Source organism: Eptesicus fuscus, chromosome 20 (genome assembly GCF_027574615.1).
Source record: "Eptesicus fuscus isolate TK198812 chromosome 20, DD_ASM_mEF_20220401, whole genome shotgun sequence".
Lineage (NCBI taxonomy): Eukaryota > Metazoa > Chordata > Mammalia > Chiroptera > Vespertilionidae > Eptesicus > Eptesicus fuscus.
In genome coordinates this window covers 43,064,224-43,087,895 of record NC_072492.1, presented here as the reverse complement: position 1 = coordinate 43,087,895, position 23,672 = coordinate 43,064,224, and the positions used below count along the sequence as shown (strand labels likewise).

At 53.9% G+C, this 23,672-nt stretch overlaps 2 protein-coding genes across 4 annotated transcripts; one reads left to right on the top strand and one right to left on the bottom strand.

Annotated features, from left to right (window-relative positions):
* Window positions 1-4,825: 4,825 nt before the first annotated feature.
* On the bottom strand, window positions 4,826-17,876 carry LRRC3C (leucine rich repeat containing 3C). Its single transcript, XM_054709429.1, has 4 exons — window positions 17,703-17,876; window positions 17,396-17,593; window positions 17,147-17,283; window positions 4,826-5,627 (listed from the first exon to the last, which is right to left on the bottom strand). Exons 1-4 carry the CDS (start codon window positions 17,874-17,876, stop codon window positions 4,826-4,828), a joined length of 1,311 nt encoding a protein of 436 aa, XP_054565404.1.
* ORMDL3 (ORMDL sphingolipid biosynthesis regulator 3) lies at window positions 17,088-23,526 on the top strand. Of its 3 annotated transcripts, XM_054709583.1 has the most exons (5): window positions 17,088-17,233; window positions 17,722-17,797; window positions 20,379-20,577; window positions 21,315-21,466; window positions 21,879-23,526. In XM_054709583.1, the coding sequence occupies exons 3-5, from the start codon at window positions 20,404-20,406 to the stop codon at window positions 22,012-22,014; spliced, it is 462 nt and encodes a 153-aa protein (XP_054565558.1). In that variant the 5' UTR covers window positions 17,088-17,233; window positions 17,722-17,797; window positions 20,379-20,403; the 3' UTR covers window positions 22,015-23,526. The 3 variants fall into 3 exon arrangements, with proteins under 3 accessions (XP_054565558.1, XP_027984600.1, XP_027984598.1); XM_028128799.2 differs by lacking the exon at window positions 17,722-17,797 and having other exon boundaries at window positions 20,384-20,577; XM_028128797.2 differs by lacking the exon at window positions 17,722-17,797.
* Window positions 23,527-23,672: the final 146 nt, after the last annotated feature.

Sequence of the window (23,672 nt, the reverse complement as noted above, 5' to 3'; positions counted from 1 at the left end):
CCATCACTTTAGCCCCGCCCCTGATCTCCCCAACTCCGCCCCATGCAATCCCGGTCTGTCCCGCAGCCGTCCTAAGTCCCTCCTCTCGCCTCCACAATCCTGAGGTCAACCCCACAGCCTCCTCCTGAACTCTCTCATCTCTCCGCCAGGACCCCGCCCCCACTGTGTCCTCCAGCCCCGGCAGCGTCCAGTCCTTTCCTTAGAGGTCCGCCGTTCCCAGGCCAGGCCCTTCAGCACCAGCAGCTCCTCCACCTCGTCCTGCAGCGCCAGACGCCCCGTGTGCTCCAGGGGGGCCGGCGCAGGCCTGGACTGAGCGTTGAGTACAGGACAGTGGTGACCAGGACCCTCCCCACCGCCTCGACGTGACTTCACCCAGTGAGCCCCGCACAGAGGCCCCTTCTGGGGCTTGGGGTCCTGTGCCCTCCCTCACGTACCCCTCCCCAGGGGATCGAGTCTGCAACCCAGGCGTATGCCCTTGACCAGAATCGAACCCAGGACCCTTCAGTCCGCAGACCCACGTCCTATCCGCTGCACCAAACTGGCTAAGGCTGCAATGCTTTTTACGTAAATACTTTTAATAACGTCCCTGCCTGCTGTCAGGTTGTTGTTTCTCACTGCTGTTATTCTGACTGTAATATACTTTTTGCTGCTTCAGATGTATTGCTTCTAACGTGCTGTAGGCAGGAAACCATAGTTGCAAAGTTATTAGAACTCTATGTATTTTTAAAACTTGGTAAAATAAATAAGTTCTGGGTAAGAGTTCCTGTGAACAAAGTCCATGAGCCTTGGCCGGTGTTTGCTTTCGATGACCTTTCTGGGCTCACATGGCCCCTGTGCACACCTTGTCACCCTGGCTGTCATCACTGATACACTAACCTGCCAGGTCCCCAGGGATGGGCACCGTGACTTCCTCATCTTTGTGTCTGCAGTGCCTGCCACATAGCAGTAACTCAGTAAATGTTTTTCGAATGAATGGGTGGACTTGTGGCGGCATCAGTTTTGGCAGCTTGGATGTCTTCTCTGCTTTGTTTGCTGCATTCCTGACTTGGGGCAACATCCCTCCTAGGCAGGAGAGAGTCCCGGAGAGATGAAGAAAACCTCTTTCTAGTTGGAACTCCCCTTGGCCTAGTGGGGAGGCACAGTCCCTCCCCGTGGGAGAAGCTGCCCGAGTTCTGCTGGTTTTGATGCTGACAGCCCTCACTCTGCAGGAGAGCTCAGCGGTGCACCCGAAAGGTCTGCATGTTGAACCCAAGGCAGGAAGGGTGGGGCCCAGCCCCACCCTGCTGCTCCTTAGCTGCCTCCCTCAGCGCCCGGTGCTCGGTTTGCTCTCTGTTCACTTCCTCTGGTGGAGAATGAGACTTTGTAGGTGCTTTAGTCTCTGTGTCGGGGGTAGTCTGGGTCTCATTAGGTTCAGAGCTCCCCAAAGAGAAAGAAAGCTGTTTACGCCATTAGTTTGGGGGTGCCCTGAGAGTTAAGTTCAGGTCGCTGCCCCTCTGACTTGGGGCTCCCTGAGGGCAGTGTCTGCTTTCTCCACCTCTTCACAAGGCAGGAAGACGCTGGCGGTGGGAGGGCTGAGTGAGGGACTTCTTTTTTTTTTTTTTCAAAAATATATATTTTTTATTGATTTCAGAGAGGGAGACAGAGAGGGAGGGAGAGATAGAAACATCAATGATGAGAAAGATTCATTGATCACCTGCCTCCTGCACACCCCCTACTGGGGACCAAGCCCACAACCCAGGCATGTGCCCTTGCCCGGAACCGGACCCGGGACCCTTCAGCCCGTAGGCCGGTGCTCTATTCACTGAACCAAACCAGCTAGGATGCGGGACTTCTTTCTCCCACCTTTACACACAGCCTGCTGGCTGCAGGATGCCGCCTGGGGAAGACAAGCCGGGGTCTGCCTCACGCCTCCTGGTTCTTGCTCAGAGTGGGCCAGGCGTGTGGCTGGGCTCTCTTGGCACCTGCCAGCTTTGTTCTTGGCTGCAGCACATGGGGTCTTGAGTGCAGCCCACTCCTCCTCTGCATGTAGCAGGCAGATGGGCCGTAAGCAGACAGCAAAAACGAGGCCACCCAGCTGCCTCGCCAGGGCCTGAGAGGCATCTTGGAATATGGGTCCTGAGCCCTGGTCCCTGGCAGAGATGAGGATGGGGGTGAAATCAGTGATGCCACCCCTTCCTGCCTGCCCTGTGGGAAAGCACAGCCCGCAGGTCAGGGCACTGAGGAAAGGGCTTAGGGGTTCAGTGACTGTTGTTCCAGGTGGTGCATCCCTGGGTCTGTGAGGCCTTGCTCTGTCCAGTCTCCTGTGATGGGCTGAGTTGGAGCTGCAGCATCTGAAGCCCCCCTCCCACCAGGTTCTGACTCAGGGACCCCAACTGGCTGGGGTGAAGGTGTCTTTCCCTGGAATGGGAGCCAATGGAGGTCCCCCCTGCCACCTCCCCAAGTGCCTACTTGCTCTCCCTCTTCCTTTTCTCCTGTCCTTGCTCCACAGAAGGAAAGGAATTTGAGCCAGAGGGGACCCAAGGGGGTAGCTGGTGGGAAGTTTGTTATCCAGGGCTCCTGTCCCATCCTGAGCTCACCGCTGAGATTTGGGGGTAAGTGTCAGGGTGGGGGCGCTAACGCTCTGCAGACCTGAAAGTTTTGGTCTCTGCTGCTCAGGATGATGGGGAGTCTAATGAGCCTCTAGGAATGGGCCCCAATGGCAGAGGCACAGGGCCCCACCTGTTCCCCACCCTTCCACCTCCACAGATCTATGCAGTCTGCTTCCCAGAACCCAGCGAGACATGGTCCAGCCTGATTCCAGTAGGGGGTGGGTGAGCCAGAGTGGGGCTGAGAGTGGCAGGGGAGGGACTGATGGAGGGTTTGATAGGGAGGGGCCAGGATTCCAAGGCCCAGGCCAGGGTGTGGCTGGGGTGGACAGTCAAGGCTGCAGCCTGAACCTTCCCACACCCTATTCCTTCCCCCACCCCTGAAGTGGGGAGGCCCAAGTCTCCTGAGACAAGAGGATGGGTGGGGTGCCCCGGGTTTTTCTGACATGAATCAAATTGAGGCTTCCTGGATGATAGGAGAGCTCAGCCTTGGGTTGGTGGGAGGAGCCTCAGGGATGGAGAGAGGAGGAGTGGAGAGGTGGGCTGGAAAGGAGACAAGGGCATCAGGATGGGTCAGAGGGACCAGGGGAGGTGATGGATTTCTCCTTGAGTGGCCACCCAGTCTGCCCCAGGCTCTGCCCCAAGCTGGGGGAACCCTGGTTCAGTGGTTCTTACCTTCAGCTTCTACTGGGGCTCCTACAAGCTTTCCCAAAGCAGCTGTTTTCTCCTTGGAGGCCACATGGGCAGATCACTCTGCATGGGGGCAAGGGACAGGGTGTGCTGATCCCTCTGGGCCCCTTGAGAAGCCTGTTTGGTGATAGGGATCTCTCATATAGCCCCCTGCTTCAGCCAACTTGGTCTTCACCCTCTTACCTCCCCACCAGGAATTCTTTCATTAACTTTGAGCACATCTAGTTTCTCCTACCCCCTGCTCAGACTCCCGCTGAGAGAAAAGAAGATTGCAAGATGGCAATAGCTTCCTTTCCCTTTGCTGGAGACTGCTAGCCGATGACTGATGTCCAGACATTGCCCTCTTCCCGCCCTCCCTGCAGGCCCCCTCCATTCCCCATCCTTCCCGTTTGTCATCATTAATTCATAGGCCCTGGCATTTCTAGCAGATAGACTCTAGTGCCAGGAGCTGAGTGCCTAGTGCCAGGTAGGAAGGGAGAAAGGAGTTGGCATCCAACCCAGCAGGAGCACCCCCCACCAAAGGGGTGGTAGCGGTGATGGTGAGGCTCTCAACACCTCCCCCCTCCTCATTGCCAGGAAATGAACAATAAGAAAAAGACCAAGGGCATTAACAAAAGTGACTTTATTGAGTTGTCTTGGGGTGATGTTCTGGGTGTGGGAAACCTTCTAATCCTCCCCACCCCTGGCTCCACCTCCCCAGTGAGGGACCCATCCCCAGCTCAGGCATAGAGGAGACCACTACACCCCCAAGGGAAAGAGTTCAGGAAACCCTTCAATATATGAAGGAGAGAGCAGAAAAATGGGGAGCCTCTGGAAAAGGAACCATGGGGCCCTAAGCCAGAGTTTCCCCAAAAGAGGACCTAGGGAGAGGAGCCTAGAGAGAGGCAGAAGTGAGGGGGGGAGCTTCTCAGTAGAGGTGAGAGAGAGGAGGAGCTCACAGGGACCTTCTCCATCTGACTGCACCCCAACTTTCTGACCTCACCTCCAGCTTGGCCCCTCCATCTCCTTGCCCTCCTTTGCAATCTCTATTTCAGCTCCAAGGTAGGGCTTGGTGCTGCCCAGACTTTCCAAGTGGTTCCACATCTTCTTTGCCTTTGTCCACACCCTTTCTGTAGGGTCCTCCCTCTTCTGCCCAAAGCCCTTAGCATTCTGGAAGAGTCAGCTCAGACCTCCATGCAGTGAAGCCTTTGAGACCAGCTCAGCCAGGCAGAGGCTCCCTCCTCCGTGCGCACACAGCTGTCTGCCCTACCTGAGTGGGCACACGTGCCACCTACATTCTCTGTTCTGTCGTCCCCCCCTCACCACGGTGCACTCGGGAGCTTTGAGTCTTGCACAATCTGGGCTCAAAGCCGGCACCCAAAACTCCAGGCACCAATAATGGTGTTGGCTGGAAGAGAGCGATCAGGAGTGTCGGAGAGACAGAGGAGGGAGGGGGGTGGGATTTGGGGGTTGGGATGGGGCTGCAGAGGAGACAGAGGGGGTCAGAGGACAAGAGAGAAAGCCCAGGGGAAAGAGTGTGGGGTGTGGGGCCAGAGGAGTGGACCTGGTCATCAGACCAAAGTGCTGAGGGTGGAGGAGTCCTCGGAGCGCACGGGCAGCACGGGGGCCCTCTTGAGGGGACGTCGGGTCTCATCCCGATTCTGCCACACATAGTGGGCCAGATAAGCCACCACCAGCGCCAGCCAGCCCCCCATGGTGACCAGCAGGGCCACATCTGTGCTCCGCCGGGCCCCGCCCCGCCCCGTCCCACACAGCTCTTCCTCCCCGGCCAGCAGCAGAAACTCCTGCCCCACGAGGTCTGGTCGGGCTCCAGGGCCACACACGATGCCTGTCCCAGTGCCCGGTGCCAGCCTCACCTGCCTGAGGACCTCCTGGAGGGCACAGTCGCAGCGCCACGGGTTGGCAGACAGATTCACTTGGATCTGCAGCCCCGCAAAGGCCTCCACGGGCACTGAAGCCAGCTGGTTGGCAGAGAGGTCGAGGTGCCGCAGTGTGCCCACCAGGCCTTGGAAAGCAGCCCCTGAGAGGTGGGCAAGGACATTATGGGACAGATCCAGCTCCTCCAGAACAGGCAGGTGCTGGAAGGCGCCAGCTGGCACCGATGCCAGCCGGTTGGCATCCAGGTAGAGCTTGCGGGTGTCGTTGGGAATGCCAGTGGGCACAGCAGTCAGGCCTGCCTGGCTGCAGCGGAATGTCCGCTCACCAGCTTCCTCTGCCATGTAGCAGCCCTGGGGAGGTACCTGGGGGCTGGGCATGGTACCCCCTGTGCCCATCACCAGCAACAGGGACAGGAGGTGACTGGCTGGTGCGAGCATGGCCACAGATTGGCATAGTCCTGGGACGGAGTAGGATCTGGGGAAGAGAAAGTCCCATAAAGGAAGAGTGAGTCAACAGAATTCCATTTCCCACTGCCAGCTCTCCCTTCCGGAGGGCTCCCTGTGGAGTCTCTGTGAACTGGGGACCTTCCTTTGGGGGATCTCACAGGCCTGGCAACTTTTTTTGCTTTCTCTTTGGGGTTTAGGGCTCCTCATTCGGGCCCTTTGGGTAAGAAGTCCCCTGGGCCCGAGACTCTTCTAGACTCTCTTTGATTCTGGAGGGCTAATCTATGAAGTCTCTTGGGCCAAAGCCCTGTTGTCATTCTGGGTCTGGGGGCTTCTAAGTGTCTGCTTCTGCCCACATATGGGTTTTCCTCAGTGGAATAAAGTCTTTTCCCACCACCTGACCTGGGCGGCTGCCAGGCGGGCCAGGTAGGCACCAGAAGGCCGGTTGGCACTAGAGTGAAGGATACAAATAGGACAGGTTGGTAATAGGACTTCAGGGCACCCAGCTAGGCTAGGTGACTAAGGGCCCACCTCAGTGCCCATCTACCCCTTTCCCTGCAGCATCCACCCCTCTGCCTGCTCCAGCTTTGTCTCCTCCACCCCACCCCTTTCTGCCCTGTCCCCTCTCTCCTCTAAGCCTCTCACCTCTGTCGCTGGGAGAGCCTTCTCCTGGGCTGCCCCCTCCCGGAAGCAGCCTCCCTGCTGCTCCGCTCTGGAGACCCGCTTCCTTCTCCAGAAGTCCTGCTCGCTCATAGCTGCTGGAAGTTGGGGGCTGGGACCCAAGAGTATTGGGTTTCCTGGCATGTGACTCCGGGCCCTAGGTATCAGATACCTGAGCCATGGCCTGGCTAGACGATGCCAAGAGAGGGCAGATCCTGGACCCTGATGAACTCTGCCTGGGGAGACCAGGCGCCATGTCCATTCCCTGCCTCGGGCTCCCCTCCCAAGACCTGATGCTGTCATCTTCCATCCCTCCTCTCTCAGCCGGGGAGGAGACCCTTCCGTTGCCCAGAGCCCGGCCCAGCAGAAGGATCCTCGCTTGACAGACCTACGGGCAAAACTGGGTGGGCTCAATCTCACATCCATTGCCTCCAGCTCCCCCCAACTCCACCCCTCCCCCCACTCTCTGTCTCTGGCCTTCTACTGCACCCTGTAGCAAACTTGTCTCGGCCTTTTCCTTGGAAAACTTGTCTCACCCTGGAGGACTTCATTTTCTGCTCCTCACAGGGTGCCCAGCCCTCTTACCTGGCAAGGGGCACTGTGGTTCAGTCTTAGTTTGTTCTCTGCATTGTTGGTAGATGGCCCCTCTAGGAGTTGGAAGGGGTTCTTCAAGGTGCCCAATGTCAGATACGGTTGTCTACGAGTATTCCTGCCGATTTTATGTTCTGGATTGGAGCTGACTCCGGTTCCCTCACTTTGCTGGGACACTCGGTTCCAAAGTTGGTACTTTTAACTCTCTGTCATGCCTGAGAGCCAAGGAGGGCTGGGACACCATTCCCCAGGGCCTCTTGATCCCACCCATCATTTGCAGCCCAAGCCACCACGTTACATCACCGTCTCCTGATGTTCACTGGGTAGTGGAAGAGTGGGGTGTCACAGAGATTTGCACAGAGGAGGCTGCGGTCACATGCTGTGGAGAGCTCCCTGAGAAGGAAAACCTTGCTGGACTTTGTAAGAGACTCTGGGTGACCAGGATCAGACACAATGCAGGACCCAGTGCACAATGCAAATGTGGGGCCCTGTGTTCCAAGAGTGTCCGAATGTCACAATATCCAGAGCAGATGGCAAAACCAAGTACAGGGCCCTTCTGAGCACAAGGTGTGGCGCCCTGGGCAACTGCACAGGTCACATGCCCACAAAGCTGGCCTTGTGTAGGTGACCTTTGACCAAGCCACTTCAGAAGTGTACCAGGGGACAGAATCAGATGGTAGGATACCGGATGATGTCATCTCTGGGGATGTACTGACCACTGACTCATTCTTGTGACATCGACAGGGCATTTCTCACACTCACTCACATTTGTCCGAGGAATCAGGTAAGCTACGTTGTCTACCTTTGGGCAGGGGAAGCGAAACGTTTGCCTGCGGGTTGCTTGTCGGTTAGCCCAGGCGCTGCGCCATTGAGTGAATACCGCAGAGTCCATTTCGGAATTGTAGCTGCATGTGGAACGCTACCCCTCCCACTGCTCTTCTCTCACACCGGGCAGGGTGGGCAGCTCAGGCACAAGAGCTGAGCCTGGCTGCTGACGGAGAGAGCTGCCTCCTTTTCAGACTAAGGCGGCTGCCAGGAAAGGTTGGGACCGGGGTGCCCAGCACAGCAGCCGTAGGAGCAGCGGTCTGGTCTGTGCTCACAGGAGAGGCCACCGGAGCGTGGATGTGGTTAACGGAGGGCCGCCAAGTGCAGTGCTCAGTGTGAAAGGGAGACCTGAGCGGAAGGAGGAGCCACACCACGAGGGTTGACAAGGTTGGAAGAGAAATTCCTCTCCGCCTTTCATTGGGTGAGGATTTCCTGCGAGCCCCATGTTTCAGGCACTGTGCTTGCCGAAGGATATACAGACGCTGTTCTTAAGGGCCCAGATCTGTAGCTGTGGCTAACCCAGCCTGCACATTAGAATCCCCTGTGGGGGGGGGGGGGAAGCTTTCAAAAATTAGTTCTGCCTGGGCTTCACGTGGACCAATTAAATTAAAATTTCTGTGAATGGGGCCTAGGCACTGGTATTTTTCAAAAGCTCCCTGGGTATCTCTAATGTGCAGCCTGAGATGAGAATTGCTGGTCTGAGGAAGACATGGACATATGGACACTTGTCTCCACAAAGCCTTAATGTGATGGCTGCGTAACTGACGTGTGTACGGAAGCTTTGAAGCTCAGAGAGAATAAATCTCTGGGGCAGAATCTGCTGGCTCTCTACTTGGTATTGTAGGGGAGGCAACATTTTACCTCTACCCTCTTAGGGTTTTTCAGCCAGGCCTGAGAATTAACCTGACATAAGACAGATTAACAGGTGCAAAGCATGCACATTTACATACCTTTTACATGACATGAGAGCCCTCATAAGACAGTGAAAACCCAAAGAAGTGGAAAAACATAAATACTTTTGTCCTAGGTTGAATAAAGAGAGGCAATTGTAGAAAAGTAGCTAAAATATACGAGGCTAGAGGAAGATTAGAGTTATTTTAACAAGGTCTGTTTGTGTAGAGTTCTCTGGGCTTTGACTCCCCATCGAAGAATGTGTCCTTTCTCCCAGTACAGGGAGAGCATCTTTCACATGGCAGTTTCTGTCTCCTGTTTTCTGGAAGAAAATAGGAGATAGGAATGCCCTTCTGGTGTCTGTGTGTGTGTGTGTGTGTGTGTGTGTGTGTGTGTGTGTGTGTGTTTTAATGTGCCTTTAGCTCAAAATAATCCTTATGCCTAAGTGGCATATTTTGGGGTGGCCTATTCTGTCACCCTTCAGTATCCATTCCTTACCTCCTCCTTTGATGACAGGTACTGATTTGGGGGTTGCAATGTACAATGTACTCAGTCTGTCCTGAGAGAGCCTGATTGGTCCTTTCAGTTTATTAGAAATCCTATTGCCCACTTTTCCCAGTCACCATTGCAGCTGGGGTGGCCCAATTCTGATCAATAATATCTAAGTGGAAGGCTGCTCAAGAGGTTTCCGAGACTGTCTTTGATTCACTCATAAAAGAGGATGGGCTGGCCTGGCTGGTGTGGCTCAGTGGTTGAGTGTCAACCTATGAACCAGGAAGTCACAGTTCAATTCCCCACTCAGGGCACATGCCTGGGTTGCCGGCTTGGTCCCCAGTAGAGGGTGTGTAGGAAGCAGCCAATCAATGATTCTCTCTCATCACTGATGTTTCTATCTCTCTCCCCCTCTCCCTTCCTCTCTGAAATAAAAATATATATTAAAAAAAATAAAAGAGCATGGGCTGAGCCCTCCCCTTCTCCCTACAGCTTTCTCCCTGCTTTGGACACGCAGGGTCAACTGTGGCCATCTGTGACCTTGGGGCAATAAAACAGAAAGGAAAGGCCAGGAGCATCATGGAGATATTGGCCTGGATATCACTGAACCACTCAACCAACACCAGCAACCACCTACCACTGGACTCATTAAAAGTAAACCCCTGCCCTAGCCGGTTGGCTCAGTGGATAGAGCGTCGGCCTGCGGACTAAAGGGTCCCAGGTTCAATTCCGGCCAAGGGCACATGCCTGGGTTGCAGGCTCGATCCCCAGTAGGGGGCGTGCAGGAGACAGCTGACCAATGATTCTCATCATTAATGTTTCTATCTCTCTATCCCTCTTCCTTCCTCTCTAAAATCAATAAAAAAAAATATTAAAAAAAAAGTAAACCCCTGTTTCAGTGCTTCTGAACGTGGCTGCACATTAGAATATGTGAGGTTTTGAAAAACACTGATATCTGGGTCCACCACAGAGATTCTGATTAAACAATTTTGCATGCTTCTGGGGATGGACTTTTAAAACCTCCTTAGATGACTAATGGCACCCGGGTCAGACTCATTCCTTTGCTTGGTATTTTCTGTTGCTTTCAGATGACATCATTCTTATCTGATACGACTAACTTTTCCAGGCTAACAGGGAAAGCTTCACCAGGAGTGACATTTGAGCTGGGTGGTTAAGGTCGAGTTCATTAGCTGGAACATGTGCAAGAGCAAGGGAGCATGAGAAGGCCTGTCTTCTCCTAGATTGTAGAGGGAGCGGTGGGCGTGGTAAAGGCTATGGTTGAACTGGAAATGGATCAGGTCCTTGTGGCCTTGTATACCATGTAAGAATTGGAACTTGGTTTAGTAGCTGATGGGTGGGTTTTAAAATTAGCTTTTATATTTGGGTCACTTTGCTGGCTGTGTGGAGAATGTGTGTGTGTGTGTGTGTGTGTGTGTGTGTAATTTTAAAAAATATTTTTATTTATTTCAGAGAGGAAGGGAGAGAGAGATGGAAACATCAATGATGAGAATCATTGATCGGCTGGGTTATCAATACATTCCCCACACAGCCTGACTGGCATGGCTCAGTGGTTGAGTGTTGACCTATGAACCAGGAGGTCACGATTCCATTCCTGGTTGTGGGCTCCATCCCCAGTGGGGGTTGTGCAGGAGACAGCTGTTCAATGATTCTCTCTCATTGATGTTTCTCTTCTCTCTCTCTCTCTCTCCCTTCATCTCTGAAATCAATAAAAATATATTTAACAAAAAAAATCCCAACACCAAAGTGCCCTATACCTGAACCGAGAATGTACTGATGGAAGAAAGACCAGTCATTATTACAACAGTCCAGGTGGGAGATGCAAGTGCCTGCATGGAAGCCATGATGTGGGACTGAAGGAGCCATGGATTCGGTGTTCCATTCTTTGCCATGACCTGTGGGGTGCATAGGAAAACTCATGGGCCAGGCTCAAGACCATCCGACATTTGTGGCACTGGGTACATCCTTTCCCAAATCCCCTTGGGCCTTTGGTTCTCTGGACCTCACAGTCTCTGAGATCCCTTACAGCCTGATGTCCAATGCGCCTATGATGGTGGGGCCGGGGAGAGGCTGAGGCATGGCAGGCCTGGCTCCCAAGTTCAGGGCCCAGGAAAGTGGGCCCCTCAGGTCCCCACCCTGGGTGGGGTGAATCACAGCTTCTCCCTTCAAGGGCAGTAATTCCATGTCCCAAAGCTGTGACCTTGGAGAAGAGGAATTCAACAGGCCTCCAGGCCCCTGCCTGCCTGAGGTAGCCTCAGATCCGGACTGGATAGAGGGGGATAGCTGAAAGGAAAGGAGGAGGGCTAGCCACTTTACCTAACAGTTAGCCAGGTACACAACCAATGCCAATGTTCTGGGCAGTTTCCGTACGAGGGGCAGCTAGGGCCTCTGCTATTCCTGTTTCTTGTGGAAAATGGCAAAGCATTTACACACCTCATGCTTCCATCCTTGAATGTACTCTCTCAATTGCTCAATGCACTCCTGGCCCTCTGAGGCATTGGGGATGCAGAGGGAAGTAAAAGGCCCCCTACACATTGGGGAAGACAGACGTGTGCACAAATACGGCCACCTGATAGCCTATGGGAGGGTTCTAGCTGATGTGTCAACAGGAGTCCGAGGAGCCCAAAGCACGAAGCAGTGGACTCTGCCTGGACAGTTGGGGAAGGCTTCACAGAGAAGGTGACAGGTGAGCGAGGCCTGGAGGGATGAAGAGGCGAGACAAGAGCAAGACGGAGCAAGGTGGGTTCTGAGAGTGGAGCTCAGTGGAGCTATAGTCTTGGATGTGTGTGGGAGTCACCTCCTCCAGCTAACATCTACTGAGAATCCACCATGCGCAGGAAATGAAACTATGAGTAAGACAGGGAGCAAGCACCCTCTCAAGGAAAGTGGATGCGTAATCCATCACTTAAATATAGCACCCTCAGGGCAGGACAGAAGTCTTTCCAAGGCACCTACGGAAACAGAAGGAATGACTTTTTGGGAGAAATGCCACTTCCCAGCTGTGTGACCTTGGGCAAAATATTTCAACTTTCTGTACTGCAGTTTTCTCGTTTGTAAAGTGGGGACAGTAGAAATACCTACTTCCCAGGGCTGTGTTAAAGTTTGTACATGTAAAGCCTTTTGGGCGGTCCCTGGAACACAGCGAGTGCTAAGTGACATGAGCTGTGATTGTTACGGGAAGGAGTTGGCATCAGGCGGGGGGAGAAGGGCCGCCTAGTAATGCAATGGGAGGGGCACCAGGGGAATTTTTCTGAAAGCTACTGGTTTCTAGGTATTGCCCTTTCCATCTGTAATATTACGTGTTCTAAGCTGCCTTTGCCCCTATAGGAGAACATAGCAATTACCCACATTTAAGAAAATACAGATGGAAGGGGTCATAAAGAGCAGGCCTGCTCTTGGTTCCAGAGGGAGGTTCTGGTTCCCAGGCCTTGGCTCTGGCCCTGGAGGCCCTGTCTGGCTCAGCCCCTTTCCTCTGCAGCCCAAAATAGCCAACCACAGGGCTGGGCGAGGGGAGGAGATGGAGTGCCCACTGGCAATGGTGCCACCCCTGCACCTCCCGCATTTCCCACCAGCTCAGTAGCTCTCACTCAGTGCTTATCTGCTTAGCATCATGCCCCCCTCTTCACCTCGGCCACCACGTGACTGGGGTGCCCCCACCCAAACAAAAACACGACCGCCAACACAATAAAGGTTTTTTTCTTCCTTGCGTTTGCTCTGGGAGAGACCTCAACACCTCCCCCCAGGAAGGAGCCGGGGGCAGAGGGGGACCAGAAATGAATTGAAGGGGAGTTGGGGGTAGTCAGAGTGGAGGGGTACCATTCTTTCCCCCAGAGGTGTATGTGGGGGAAAAGAGCTGTTTCTTACACCCCACCTCCTCACTTCCCACCACCGCCATCACCCTGGAATGTGTTCCCAGTCTGTCTCCCGCCCATGTTTGCTATCTCTGCCCACATGGGTGTATCTATGGCAAGCAGAGGCCATGCCACCCCGCCAGATGGAAACACCCCAAGGCTGGGAAATGCAGCTGTCTCCGCGGTCTGAGGCCCTTGCAGAGGACAAGGGAGCCCGTGAAGGCAGCTTACTCTGCGTTCAAAACACAAATACATTTCATAAAAAATTTAAAGCTGACAAGCTCACATTACACAAAGTTTGAAACCAGAGAATGAAAAAGATCACCCCAAATCTCTCCCTCCTAACACAAGATCTGTTTTTATTTTGCTGAATTTCCACAGGCCAGTAAAGCAGATGCTCAGATATCATTTAAAGGCGGAATGGGTTAATACGAGGCAACACGTACAGAGCACTTACTATGCGCCAGGAATTGTTGCGAGTGCTCACCTTTGTGGGCCCATTTCATCTTCACAACAGCATGAGGTTGACAATAGCATGATTGTCACCATCTCCATCGGGAAACAGGTAACTGAAGCACAGAGAGGCTCAGTGAGCTGCCTAAGGGCACACAGCTGGTAACTACAGGAGCTGGAAGTTGAACTCAGGCAGTCTGGTGCCAGGATCTCACCAAACACTTTATTTTTTAAAATCACAGTGGTTAATGCATGTGCGGGCTTACTAAAACTTCTTATGGTCAATTTCAAACATTAAAAGTAGGTAAAATGGCCGAAACCGGTTTGGCTCAGTGGATGGAGCGTCAGCCTGCGGACTGAGGGGTCCCGGGTTCGATTCCGGTCAAGGGCACGTGCCTTGGTTGTGGGCACATCCCCAGTGGGGGGTGTGCAGGAGGCGGCTGGTCGATGTTTCTCTCTCATCGATGTTTCTGGCTCTCTGTCTCTCTCTCCCTTCCTCTCTGTAGAAAATCAATAAAACATATTTTTAAAAAAAAGTAGGTAAAATGATATAAACAATCTTATATCCCCATCATCCAGTTTTTATCGTAATCACCTCATGGCCCATCTTGTTTCTTTTATTCCTCCGCATCCCTCACCCAGAGTATTTTGAAGCAATTTCAGTCATCATATCATTTCATCCACATATATTTTGGTATATATCTCCAGAAGATAAGGGGAATTTTTTATTTTAAAAATTATCACAATACCATATCATGCCCATGGACACAGACAATAGTATGGTGAAGGCCTGAGGTGGGGGCTGGATAGAAGGGGGCAAAAGGGCGAAATGGGGGACATCTATAATACTGTCAACAATAAATAAAAAAAATTTAAATTCCTTAATATCAATTTGAATAGTCAGTGTTCAAATTTCCCTGATAATTTAATATTTAAAAAAAATAATGTTAGTTTGCTTAAATCAGGATCCAAATATATTGCTTAATTTATTTTCATCTGTAAGTCTCTCCCTCTCCTATGTTTCTTCCAACTTATTTGTTAAGGGAATTGGGTGTTTTCCCAAGTCATTCTTTTTCTAGATTTTGCTGACTGCAGCCCTGGGGAATGCTCATGCTATTTTTCCCCCTGATCTTTTCATATAACCTAGAATTTTCCCACACTGCCACATCGTTTTCACAACCACTTACTATATGGCTTCATACTATTCCATCCAATGGATATATTATAATATTTTTCTTGGGCATTTGGGTTGCTTTTGGTTTTCCACTATTATACATAATGCTGGAGGGGGTAGTTCAGTTGGTTAGAGCATTGTCTGGATATGCCAAGGTTGCGGGTTCGATCCCTAGTCGGAGCACATACAAGAATCAACCAACGAATGTATAAATAAGTGGAACAACAAATTGATCTCTCTCTCTCATCCTTCCTCTCTTTCTCTAAAAATCAATAAATAAAATAAATAATGCTGGAATGAACCTCCTCACATATAGTAAGTACATGGGGTGCTACCAGAAATGCAGTTCTGAGGCCTGAACGATTTTTCAACCACTTGGCCCATATTACCAATTATTTGTCCAAGGGGTTGTGCATTCCCCAGCACCCCATAAGAGTGCTGCCACTCATCCTGAACAGTACTTAGGCCTATTCATCGCTCAAGGATGTTTGGTGAAGACATGGTAATTATGAGGGCAGAGAGCTACAGAAGGAGAAGGATGATGACAGGGACTCAGGCTACATTAAGCAGAAAGTGATGCACAATTTACCACAATCCTAGAGTGAGTCAGAACTCTATTCATTTCCATTGTGAAAAAAAAAACCTTGATAATAGGAGTTATTAATAGGGCATGGCACGTCCAGTTATCTTTCCGTTAGACTATGCATTAGTCAGCACCTTATTCGAGATGTGGGTCCAGTCTAGGTCAGTGAACTTCACTGGGAAAGACCTAGACAGCTCCATCAACTTGAAGGAGGTTGGAAGAATCCCAGAGAGAAGTCAAGGTACTCAAGTAGGCTCCACTTTGGGGGGTGGGGGGAGGGAGGAAATATATATATTCCGCCCGGTGCATGAATTCGTGCATAGGTGGGGTCCGGCCAGCCTGGCCAGGGGGAGGGGACATGGGCGGTTGGCCGGCCTGCCTGCTGGTCGAACTCCTGGTCAAGGGGACAATTTGCATATTAGCCTTTTATTATATAGGACATACACTGAGTGGCCAGATTATTATGCTGTCAGCGATCATAACAATCTAGCCACTCAGTGTATATCCTCAATGTTTTGGAGGTTTCTGTGGGAAAGACAACACTCAGTTGTTTGCTTATGTCTTCAGAAGGCTGACTATAAGGAAAGGTTCTCCAGGAACCAGGAGAAACTTCTGTAGGACACAGGGAAGAACCTTTTCAGTCTCTGGGGGTGATTATTTAGCCTTGGGATGAGTGCTCTAGGGCCACTGGCCCTGGAAATATTTGAGAAGCAGCCTGTTCTCCTGATCCGAGTGACTCAGATATCCACCTGCTCAGTGCGCACTAGGTGCTCCCGGGGCCCCACTCCAGGTTTGTGACATCTGCTTCCTGGCGGCCCTCTGGAGAGGGGTGGGTGAGGTCTGAAAGGAGTACTTCCCAGACTGCCCGGGCCAGCCTTCTCCTTCTGTCCCCTCACATTCACTTCAGTGTGTGTTCATAGCCAGTCCGGTTGGCATGTCATGACATCACCTGGTCCTGCTATTCCAGCCTGCCATGCACAGTGGACTTAGAAAGAAGCTGGGCAGGGCTAGAGGAAACTACTCAAACAAGGCCCTCTTGGTGACTCAGGAGACCTCAAGAGCCATTTAGTTCAACCTCCTACAGAAATAGCTTTCTACAATGCAACAGATGCTTTACATACATTCTTTTGAATTTGCACAACCTTGGAGGGAAGGTTTCACAAGTGTGGAGTCAGAGATTGAGACAAGTTATTTGCTAGTAAAGGAGTGCCTGCTAAGTCTACACTGCAGTAAAATCTGTGCCCTTGCATGCGGATGTGAACACTGCAGGCCAGAGAGCTGGAGCCTCCCACCCAAAGCCACACATGCCAACCTGGGACTGGAATTCAGGGTCCTAACTATTGTTCAAGGAATCCTCCCAAGACAGGCATCCTCTTCTGACGTTTGACGTGGGAGGTCAAGGATGTGGCCAGCCTGAGCCACCTGTAACTGAGTAGCCAGGCTCTGGACAAATGCTGCCCACGGGCCGCGCGTTCTCTGCTCTCCAAACTCTCATTCTAAGCCCGCTTTCAGGAAGACGGAGCAGGACAAAGGACTGCGCTAGTCCGATTCTGGAGGAGCCACTCTGGGGCCAGGGTGGAGGCAGCGAGGTGTTACTGAAAAACTCTGACCTGAGATCAAATTCTGGGTTCTAGTCCGGGTTGGGACCCAGCAGGGACCTATGGCGAGTCACTTAAAACTCCGAGTTTCCTCATCTGCAAAATGGGGGATGTGTAAACTGCACTTGAAGCGGGCGCGGACGCAAAAGCAGTTATTATGCCCCAAAGCAATACCATCTGATCTTCGTATCACGTCCTATGGAAACGTCCAAGGGGCCCAGCGAGGCCTCGCCTAGAGAAGGTGGGCGCCGGGAAGGGGACTACAAGTCCCAGGTGGCGTCGGGAGGGCCGGTACTAGGGCAGCGGGAGAAACTACAACTCCCAGGAGGCATCGGGCAGGTCGGCGCTGGGCGGTGACGCCGCGAGGGCCGGCGCAGGGCGCTGATTCGGCCGAAGGGCCAGCGGGGTGGCTACCGCCGCGGGTTGTTACTAAAGCAGCGGCCCCCGCCCCCGGGCACCTCTCGCGGGCCCTCGAGGGCCCTAGACCCCCGGCCCCGCACGGTGAGTCCGAATGGGCGGCCCCGGATGGCCGAACTGGGAGGCTCCTGGCTCTAGAGGTGGGGCGGGAAAGGAGGTGGGAGCTGCCGGGGAGGCGCCCCGAGCTGGAGGGGACCGGGGCCGCGTGAACACGGAGGTGGGGGCGTGCGTCTGCCCGCGGGATACCCAAAGGCGAAAGTGGGGGCGGAGGCCGGGGGTGGAGCGCGGGGAGGAGCTCTCGAGCTCAGGCTCGGGGTGAGGGGCCCGGAGCGGCTGGGCTTCGGGGATGAAGGTTTGGCCGCTTCCAGGGCTGGGTGGACGCGTGGAGGTGGAGGTGGGGGTGAGGCTCCGGACCTGGCCAGGCTCCGAGTGCGAGGTCCCGGGCTGGGGAGCGGAGCGGGAGGTCCCCCATTCGGTTTGAGGTCCCCCATTCGGTTTGAGGTCCCACTCAGAAAACCCAAACAATAGTGAGGACTCCGCCTCCGTGCTTCACCTTCTCCCCGGGATAGTAGGGGTTCGCCCTAGTATTCGCCTTCTTTCCATTTCCACCGCCCTCCGGAGTCCGGGAAGCAGGGCCCGAGCTAAGAGGTAAGCTACTGTGGTGAGGGGTGGGCAGAATGAAAAGGGCATTGTGGCGTGCTGCCAGGGACTCCCCGTTGGGGTCCATTCGCAGGTTTAGATGCTTTGTGCTCTTCACCCAGAAGGGAGAATGGGCATTGCTCACCTGGCAGCTGCCCTGGGACACCCTGTGGTGTTGGCTTAGGTGTTGGACAGACACGCTGGGCAGGCATGTTTGTGTGTGGAGTCAGGGGAAGGGGAGGGAAGTAGTCGGGAAGAGCCACCAGCAAGAAAGTAGTTAACAGAACAGGGTTGCTGGAGGCTCTGGTTTGAGGCAGGTTATGAAACCACTTCAGGGGCTGGCACGGGCGGCCACCTGCCAGCTGTGGCCTCGGAACTTTTCAGCCTCAGCTGCTGTAGACTTGCGTTACCTCTGCCAGCTTCTCCCCGCATCTCTCCTTCTGGGCTGGGGGCAGCTGGTTATTTTACAAGGGGAAGTGAAATGTACCCTGAGTCACACACAAGGCTCAACAAGAGTGCGTCCAGGCTGCCAATCGTTTTCTTCATTTATTGATCTGGCCTGTCTTTTTTTGGAGGTTGTGGATCTCCTGGGATTCCTGTTCTCAGGGCAGAGAGTGTTCAGGTTCAGGAAGAAGCTTTCCAGAGTGTCCGTTAGGCCCTAAGTGCAGGCCCCTCCTAAACTCATCAGGCTTCATTGGATGCCCAGTTTCAGCCAGAAAGGCGTGTAGAATGAGCTGGGATTCAGTAAGACTCTTGGCACTCCGGGACAAAATACCAGAGAGGGCTAGGGGTCTCTACTTCTGCACCTTGTAGGTCTAGGTAGGGGAGTAGTGGGGAGGGGCAGCAGCATCTGGTAGACTTGGGAACTGTTTCTCCTTAGTCAGTAGTAAGTCCTTCAGAGCCCTCACTTCTTAGCCAGCCCCAATCTCTCTCCACCTACTCCCCAAGGTGGAGGCTTTTGCATAGTTGGTTCCCAGGAGCTGTGTTAGGGTAACTGAAGCCCCAAGCCCCTGGGAAGGTAAACAACTGAGCCAGTCCAGGTTTTCTAGTTCCCTGGGCTTCTCTTGGGCCCAATTAGCCAGCTTAATGCATCGATTCTTCTAGGATGCACCCTGGGTCATCTCACGTATGTTTGCATATTGGAGAAGTGGGTTGTGTGTCACATTTCCCCCTAGGTCTCTAAGCTTCGAGTTGTCTGAGAAGAGGAAACTTGTTCCCATTATCCTGGACCTGGGGAACCGATCCTTGAGAATTCTGGCGCCTCTACAGGCTTGGCTGTGATCCAGTCAGAGATTGATTGCAACTGAGTCTGAGGGGGTTCGTTGCAGCAGGGTTAGGATGTGGCCTTCTGGGCACTTCCAGGACACCCCCACCTGGGTCCCCAGGAAAGATGGGGCTGTAACCATGGTGATGACCTTAGGGTCTTTCTCAGGCAGGACCTTCTCTCAGCTCAGGAGGTGAGCCAGTACAAAGGCACCATCTGTTCCACCTCCTGCTGGTCACAGGGCCCTCAGGGATCTGGGGACAGCGGAGCTCTGGACCAGGGACTGCTCATTCCCTTCCTTACCTGCATCTAGGAATGCAGCTGAGTTGCATCGTCACCTGGGCACCAAGGGCAGTCCTCCTGGTCCCTCGTGCTGCATGCTTCTGCCATCAGAGCTGGGCAAGGGAAGGCACGGTGCTCCTCACACCTGGAAATAGGTGCTGGGAATGGAAGCGGAAGTGAGGATGGGTGGGGTAGAGGGAAGGGGGCAGGAGAGAGGCCGCAGGTATGGTTTTGTGACATGGAGAGGGGTCTGTTGATGGGGGTTCCAGCTGCTGTGGGAGCTGTAGATGTTCTCTGTCCTCGCCTCTCTGGTGGGGAAAAGGGTGGTTTGGCAGCAGAGGGGGTGGCATCACGAGGGTTAGCCTGAGCTGCTGCCAAATGGATAAAACATCTGATTGGGTTTTGTGTCACCAAGAAGGAGGCTTCCAGGTCTGGGCAAAGGTTGATCCTAGTCTGTTGTTTTCTCTTTTGTTCTCTCCCACCCTCTTTTTATCCCGTCAGTCCTCCTGGGTCTGGATTGTAGACCCAGTACTGGAGAATTAGGGGAGATGGGTAGAAGCAATGACCCCCGCCCCCAAATATTTCATCCAGTGATCTCCTTGCAGGCCCTGCCTCTTGTTATCCCATCTGATGAGGAAAGTGGGAAAGGGTTAGATGTCCCGTATCAGCCCTCAGTGAGAGCCCAGCAGGGTTTATGCTGAGTGATTCTTAGGGTGCAGGCTTTGTGGGAAGGGGGCTCTGGTGAGAATGCTCTGGAGGATGAGACTGAGGGAGGGGCAGTGGTTTCTTTGCTCTGGGGCTGGATGTTTCTTGACCTGTCCACCCCGGCAGTCTGCTGGAAGGGGACTGTCCTGATGGGTGATGTATGGTGTTTATTCCCTCCCAGCATTTGGGAAACGTATAAGTTAAGACTTTCTCTGGCCTCCTTGTTTATGAATCAAAACAGTAGAACTGCCTGGAATTCTTGGGGAGAGCAGGATTTGGAGGGTGTGAGGGGGCAGAGAAAGTGGTGTGACCTGGCTCACCTGTGCTGCGTGTTTGCAGAGCAGCGGCAGGAGGGGGCAGCAGGATGAACGTGGGCACGGCACACAGCGAGGTGAACCCTAACACGCGGGTGATGAACAGCCGCGGCATCTGGCTCTCCTACGTGCTGGCCATCGGGCTTCTCCACGTCGTGCTGCTCAGCATCCCCTTCGTGAGCGTCCCCGTCGTCTGGACCCTCACCAACCTCATCCACAACATGGTGAGGGCCTGCCTGCTGCCCACCGACCGTGTGAGCTGCCCTTTGGCGGGACCGAGAAGGGGCCCCGAGACCTGGGCCAGAAGTCAGGGTGACATCTGATAACATCTGTCACCACAGTCCAGACCAAGCTCTCATCTCTGACCCACGCCCCCTTCTGGGTTCCAGCCCTGTGCACTCCAGTAAGAGGACTGAAATCTGCAGATTTGTCCCCTCTCCAGGATGGGGTAGCTTGTGGACCTGGAAGATGGGCCATCGAGAGCTGAACTATGGGTCCCAGAGGGTCCCCGGGACCCAGGTGCCCTGCCTGCAGCAGAAATGCCCCTTTCCCAAATTAGGATCTCACACCATCTTGACTGGAGCAGAAATGCCCCTTTCCCAAATTAGGATCTCACACCATCTTGACTCTTGCCTCTCTCTGCTCCCTCACCACCTGCCTGCTACCTTTCACTCTTTTCGTGGCGAGGCAGGGGCCTACTTCCTTCCCATCAGCTTGTCCCCTCCCAGCTGGCACGGGGAGGCTACCCCCTTCCATGTGTCTCCTCATGTCAGGCCTGCCCTCTCACCCTTATTCTCCTGCCAGACTCCCAGCTGCTTCATCCTGACTTCCAGCCCACAGGCCCCTGCGCACCAGAGGGAGGCTCAGGTCACCCAGAGCCCACTTCTGTGACTAGGGTGGAGGGGCTGAGCTGGAGGGCCTTTTGCCTTTTGTGTCCTCTAATGAAAGCCTCTCCCTCCAGGGCATGTACATCTTTCTACACACGGTGAAGGGGACACCCTTCGAGACCCCGGACCAGGGCAAGGCAAGGTTGCTAACCCACTGGGAGCAGATGGACTACGGGGTTCAGTTCACAGCGTCTCGGAAGTTCTTGACCATCACGCCCATTGTGCTGTGAGTGTCCTGGATAGAGGAGGATGCTAGTAGGCAGGCCAAGGCCCCGGGGGACCCTGGGGCCCCACCAGGTCTAAAGCCCTCCAGTGTGACTCTTAGCATAGGAATGAAGAAGGGAAGGCGGAGCATCCCTGGCCATATGCTGGGCTCAGGCCTTGTGCCTCCCTGCCCCTTTTTTCATTTGGGGTTTCCTTCCTGCCAGTGAGGTAGGTCCACAGGCCTGGGGTACAGCGAGGGCACTGAGTTGGGAGGGGCGTCTTTATTTGGGGAGATCTTGCCATCTTACTTCTGTCCTGGGGGCCTTTGCCATAACTTCTCAGCTGTCAGGAATTTGCCTCCCCCACCCAGGGAGTGAGGGAGGAAGGGGTCCTTCAGACAAAGTCTTACACCTCTCCTTAACCTTTTCCGCCAGGTACTTTCTCACCAGCTTCTATACCAAGTACGACCAGATCCATTTCATCCTCAACACTGTGTCTTTGATGAGCGTGCTCATCCCCAAGCTGCCCCAGCTCCATGGAGTCCGGATTTTTGGAATCAATAAGTACTGAGGATACAGCCTCTTCCCTGCCCAGATGGCAGGAGAGCGGTAGAAGCCTGTGCTGTGTTGCTGAAGACAGAGGAGTCTCTGGATACTGCCAGAGATGGGGGTTGAGCCTCTGGGCCCTAGTTTCCCCCCTCACTTCCCCCGGTAGCCGACTTGAAGTAGCTTGTAGCCGGGTTGGGGTGGGACCTCCCCCCCACTCCTCATCCCCCGGACTCTGACTTTCTGATTTTTTAAAAATCTTTTTCTTTTGCCTTTTGGATAGAGACTCTGAGGGGGTGGTCATGGCATGAGCTGGGCTCCAGGCTGAACACAGACCTGTGAGCTTGGGACAAGAGGCCAGGGAAACCCCCTGCTCACTTGCTCATTCTCAGACCGCTGAAGCACTTTAACCCCCATGAGGGTACGGTACAGCTTCTAGATTGTTCCACTTTAGTTCTCCAGTTTTTAGGATGACTCGCAGTGTGTGCTTGTATTTATGAAAGCCAGTGGGTGATGGTGCCTCATCCCTCTGGTCAAGAACGTCTAATCAAAGCCTCATGCTTCTGTCAGCTCCCCTACAACCCACCCTGGGTAGTGGGTGGGAGTGGAGAGGGTAAGGAGAGGGTTGGTGGGGCTGGGCATGGATGGCCTGGTCCCAGAAGTGAGGGGGCTCGGGCTGCTGCCATCCTGCCCTGGTGGAGGCGAGGAGGGGTAGGAGAAGGGGTGGGCATGGTGAGTTGAGATTCAGAAAAAGGGGGGGTCACATAGCAGCAGAGATTGGTGGGAGGGAGGGAAGGTGGGAACAGAAGCTAGACGTCATTCTTTGGGAAGTGGTCAGAGAGGGGGGCAAGCTGGGAGAGTTAATGTACCCATGGCATGAGGGTGGTAATAGGAAGGGAGACTGCCGTGGGTTTGAAGCTCCTGGGTTGGTGTGATGGGGTGGAGATGGGTGTAAGAGGCGATTACGTCGTTAAAGCACAGGTCCAGTTTGACGCTGCCTTCTGCAGGATTGTGAAGGGCGTGGGGAAATGGACAGAAAGGATGAATGGTGCGGTCCTTCACCTCACAGCCTCTCTGTGTAGACGGGCGCTGGGGCAGGGCCTCTCGTGTGACATGCACGTGTGAGGCTATTGAGGCCACCCCAGGCGGGTCAGTGGGCTGCAGAGTCCTGCCTGGGCCCTGCTGGTGCAGGGCAGGGAAGGAGCGAGGAGTGGCAGGCGCTGTCTCCTCACCCCGAGGGGCAGAGAGGTGGGCAGGAGCCTGAGCGTGGCTGGGAGGAGCCGCCGTCTCCTTCCCCAATCGCACTAGGGTCTGTGTTACTTTTGAAAAGGTGTGGGTGCCCGTTCCCCCTCCCAGGGCCCTGAGGAACGAGGGGAGGTCATTGGCTCTGTTTTCTGCCTCTTGGTCCCCCAGCCCCCACCCCATGTATCATAGGGATCTTTCACCTCAAAATCTTTCTAAGCCAAGTGTGAATAGGATTTTTACTCCCTTTGTACAGTATTCTGAGAAATGCAAATAAAGGACAATGTGTTCCTGAGTCTGGCCTCTGCTTCCTAGAGGGCCCTGGGGGGCGGGGCAGGGCAGTGTGGGAGCCTCGGGTGGGCCATCTGCCTGGATGGTGGAAGGGGCCCTGGGACTGCTGCTCTCCCTGCAGTCGGTCCCCAGCAGAGCTAGGAGCTGTGA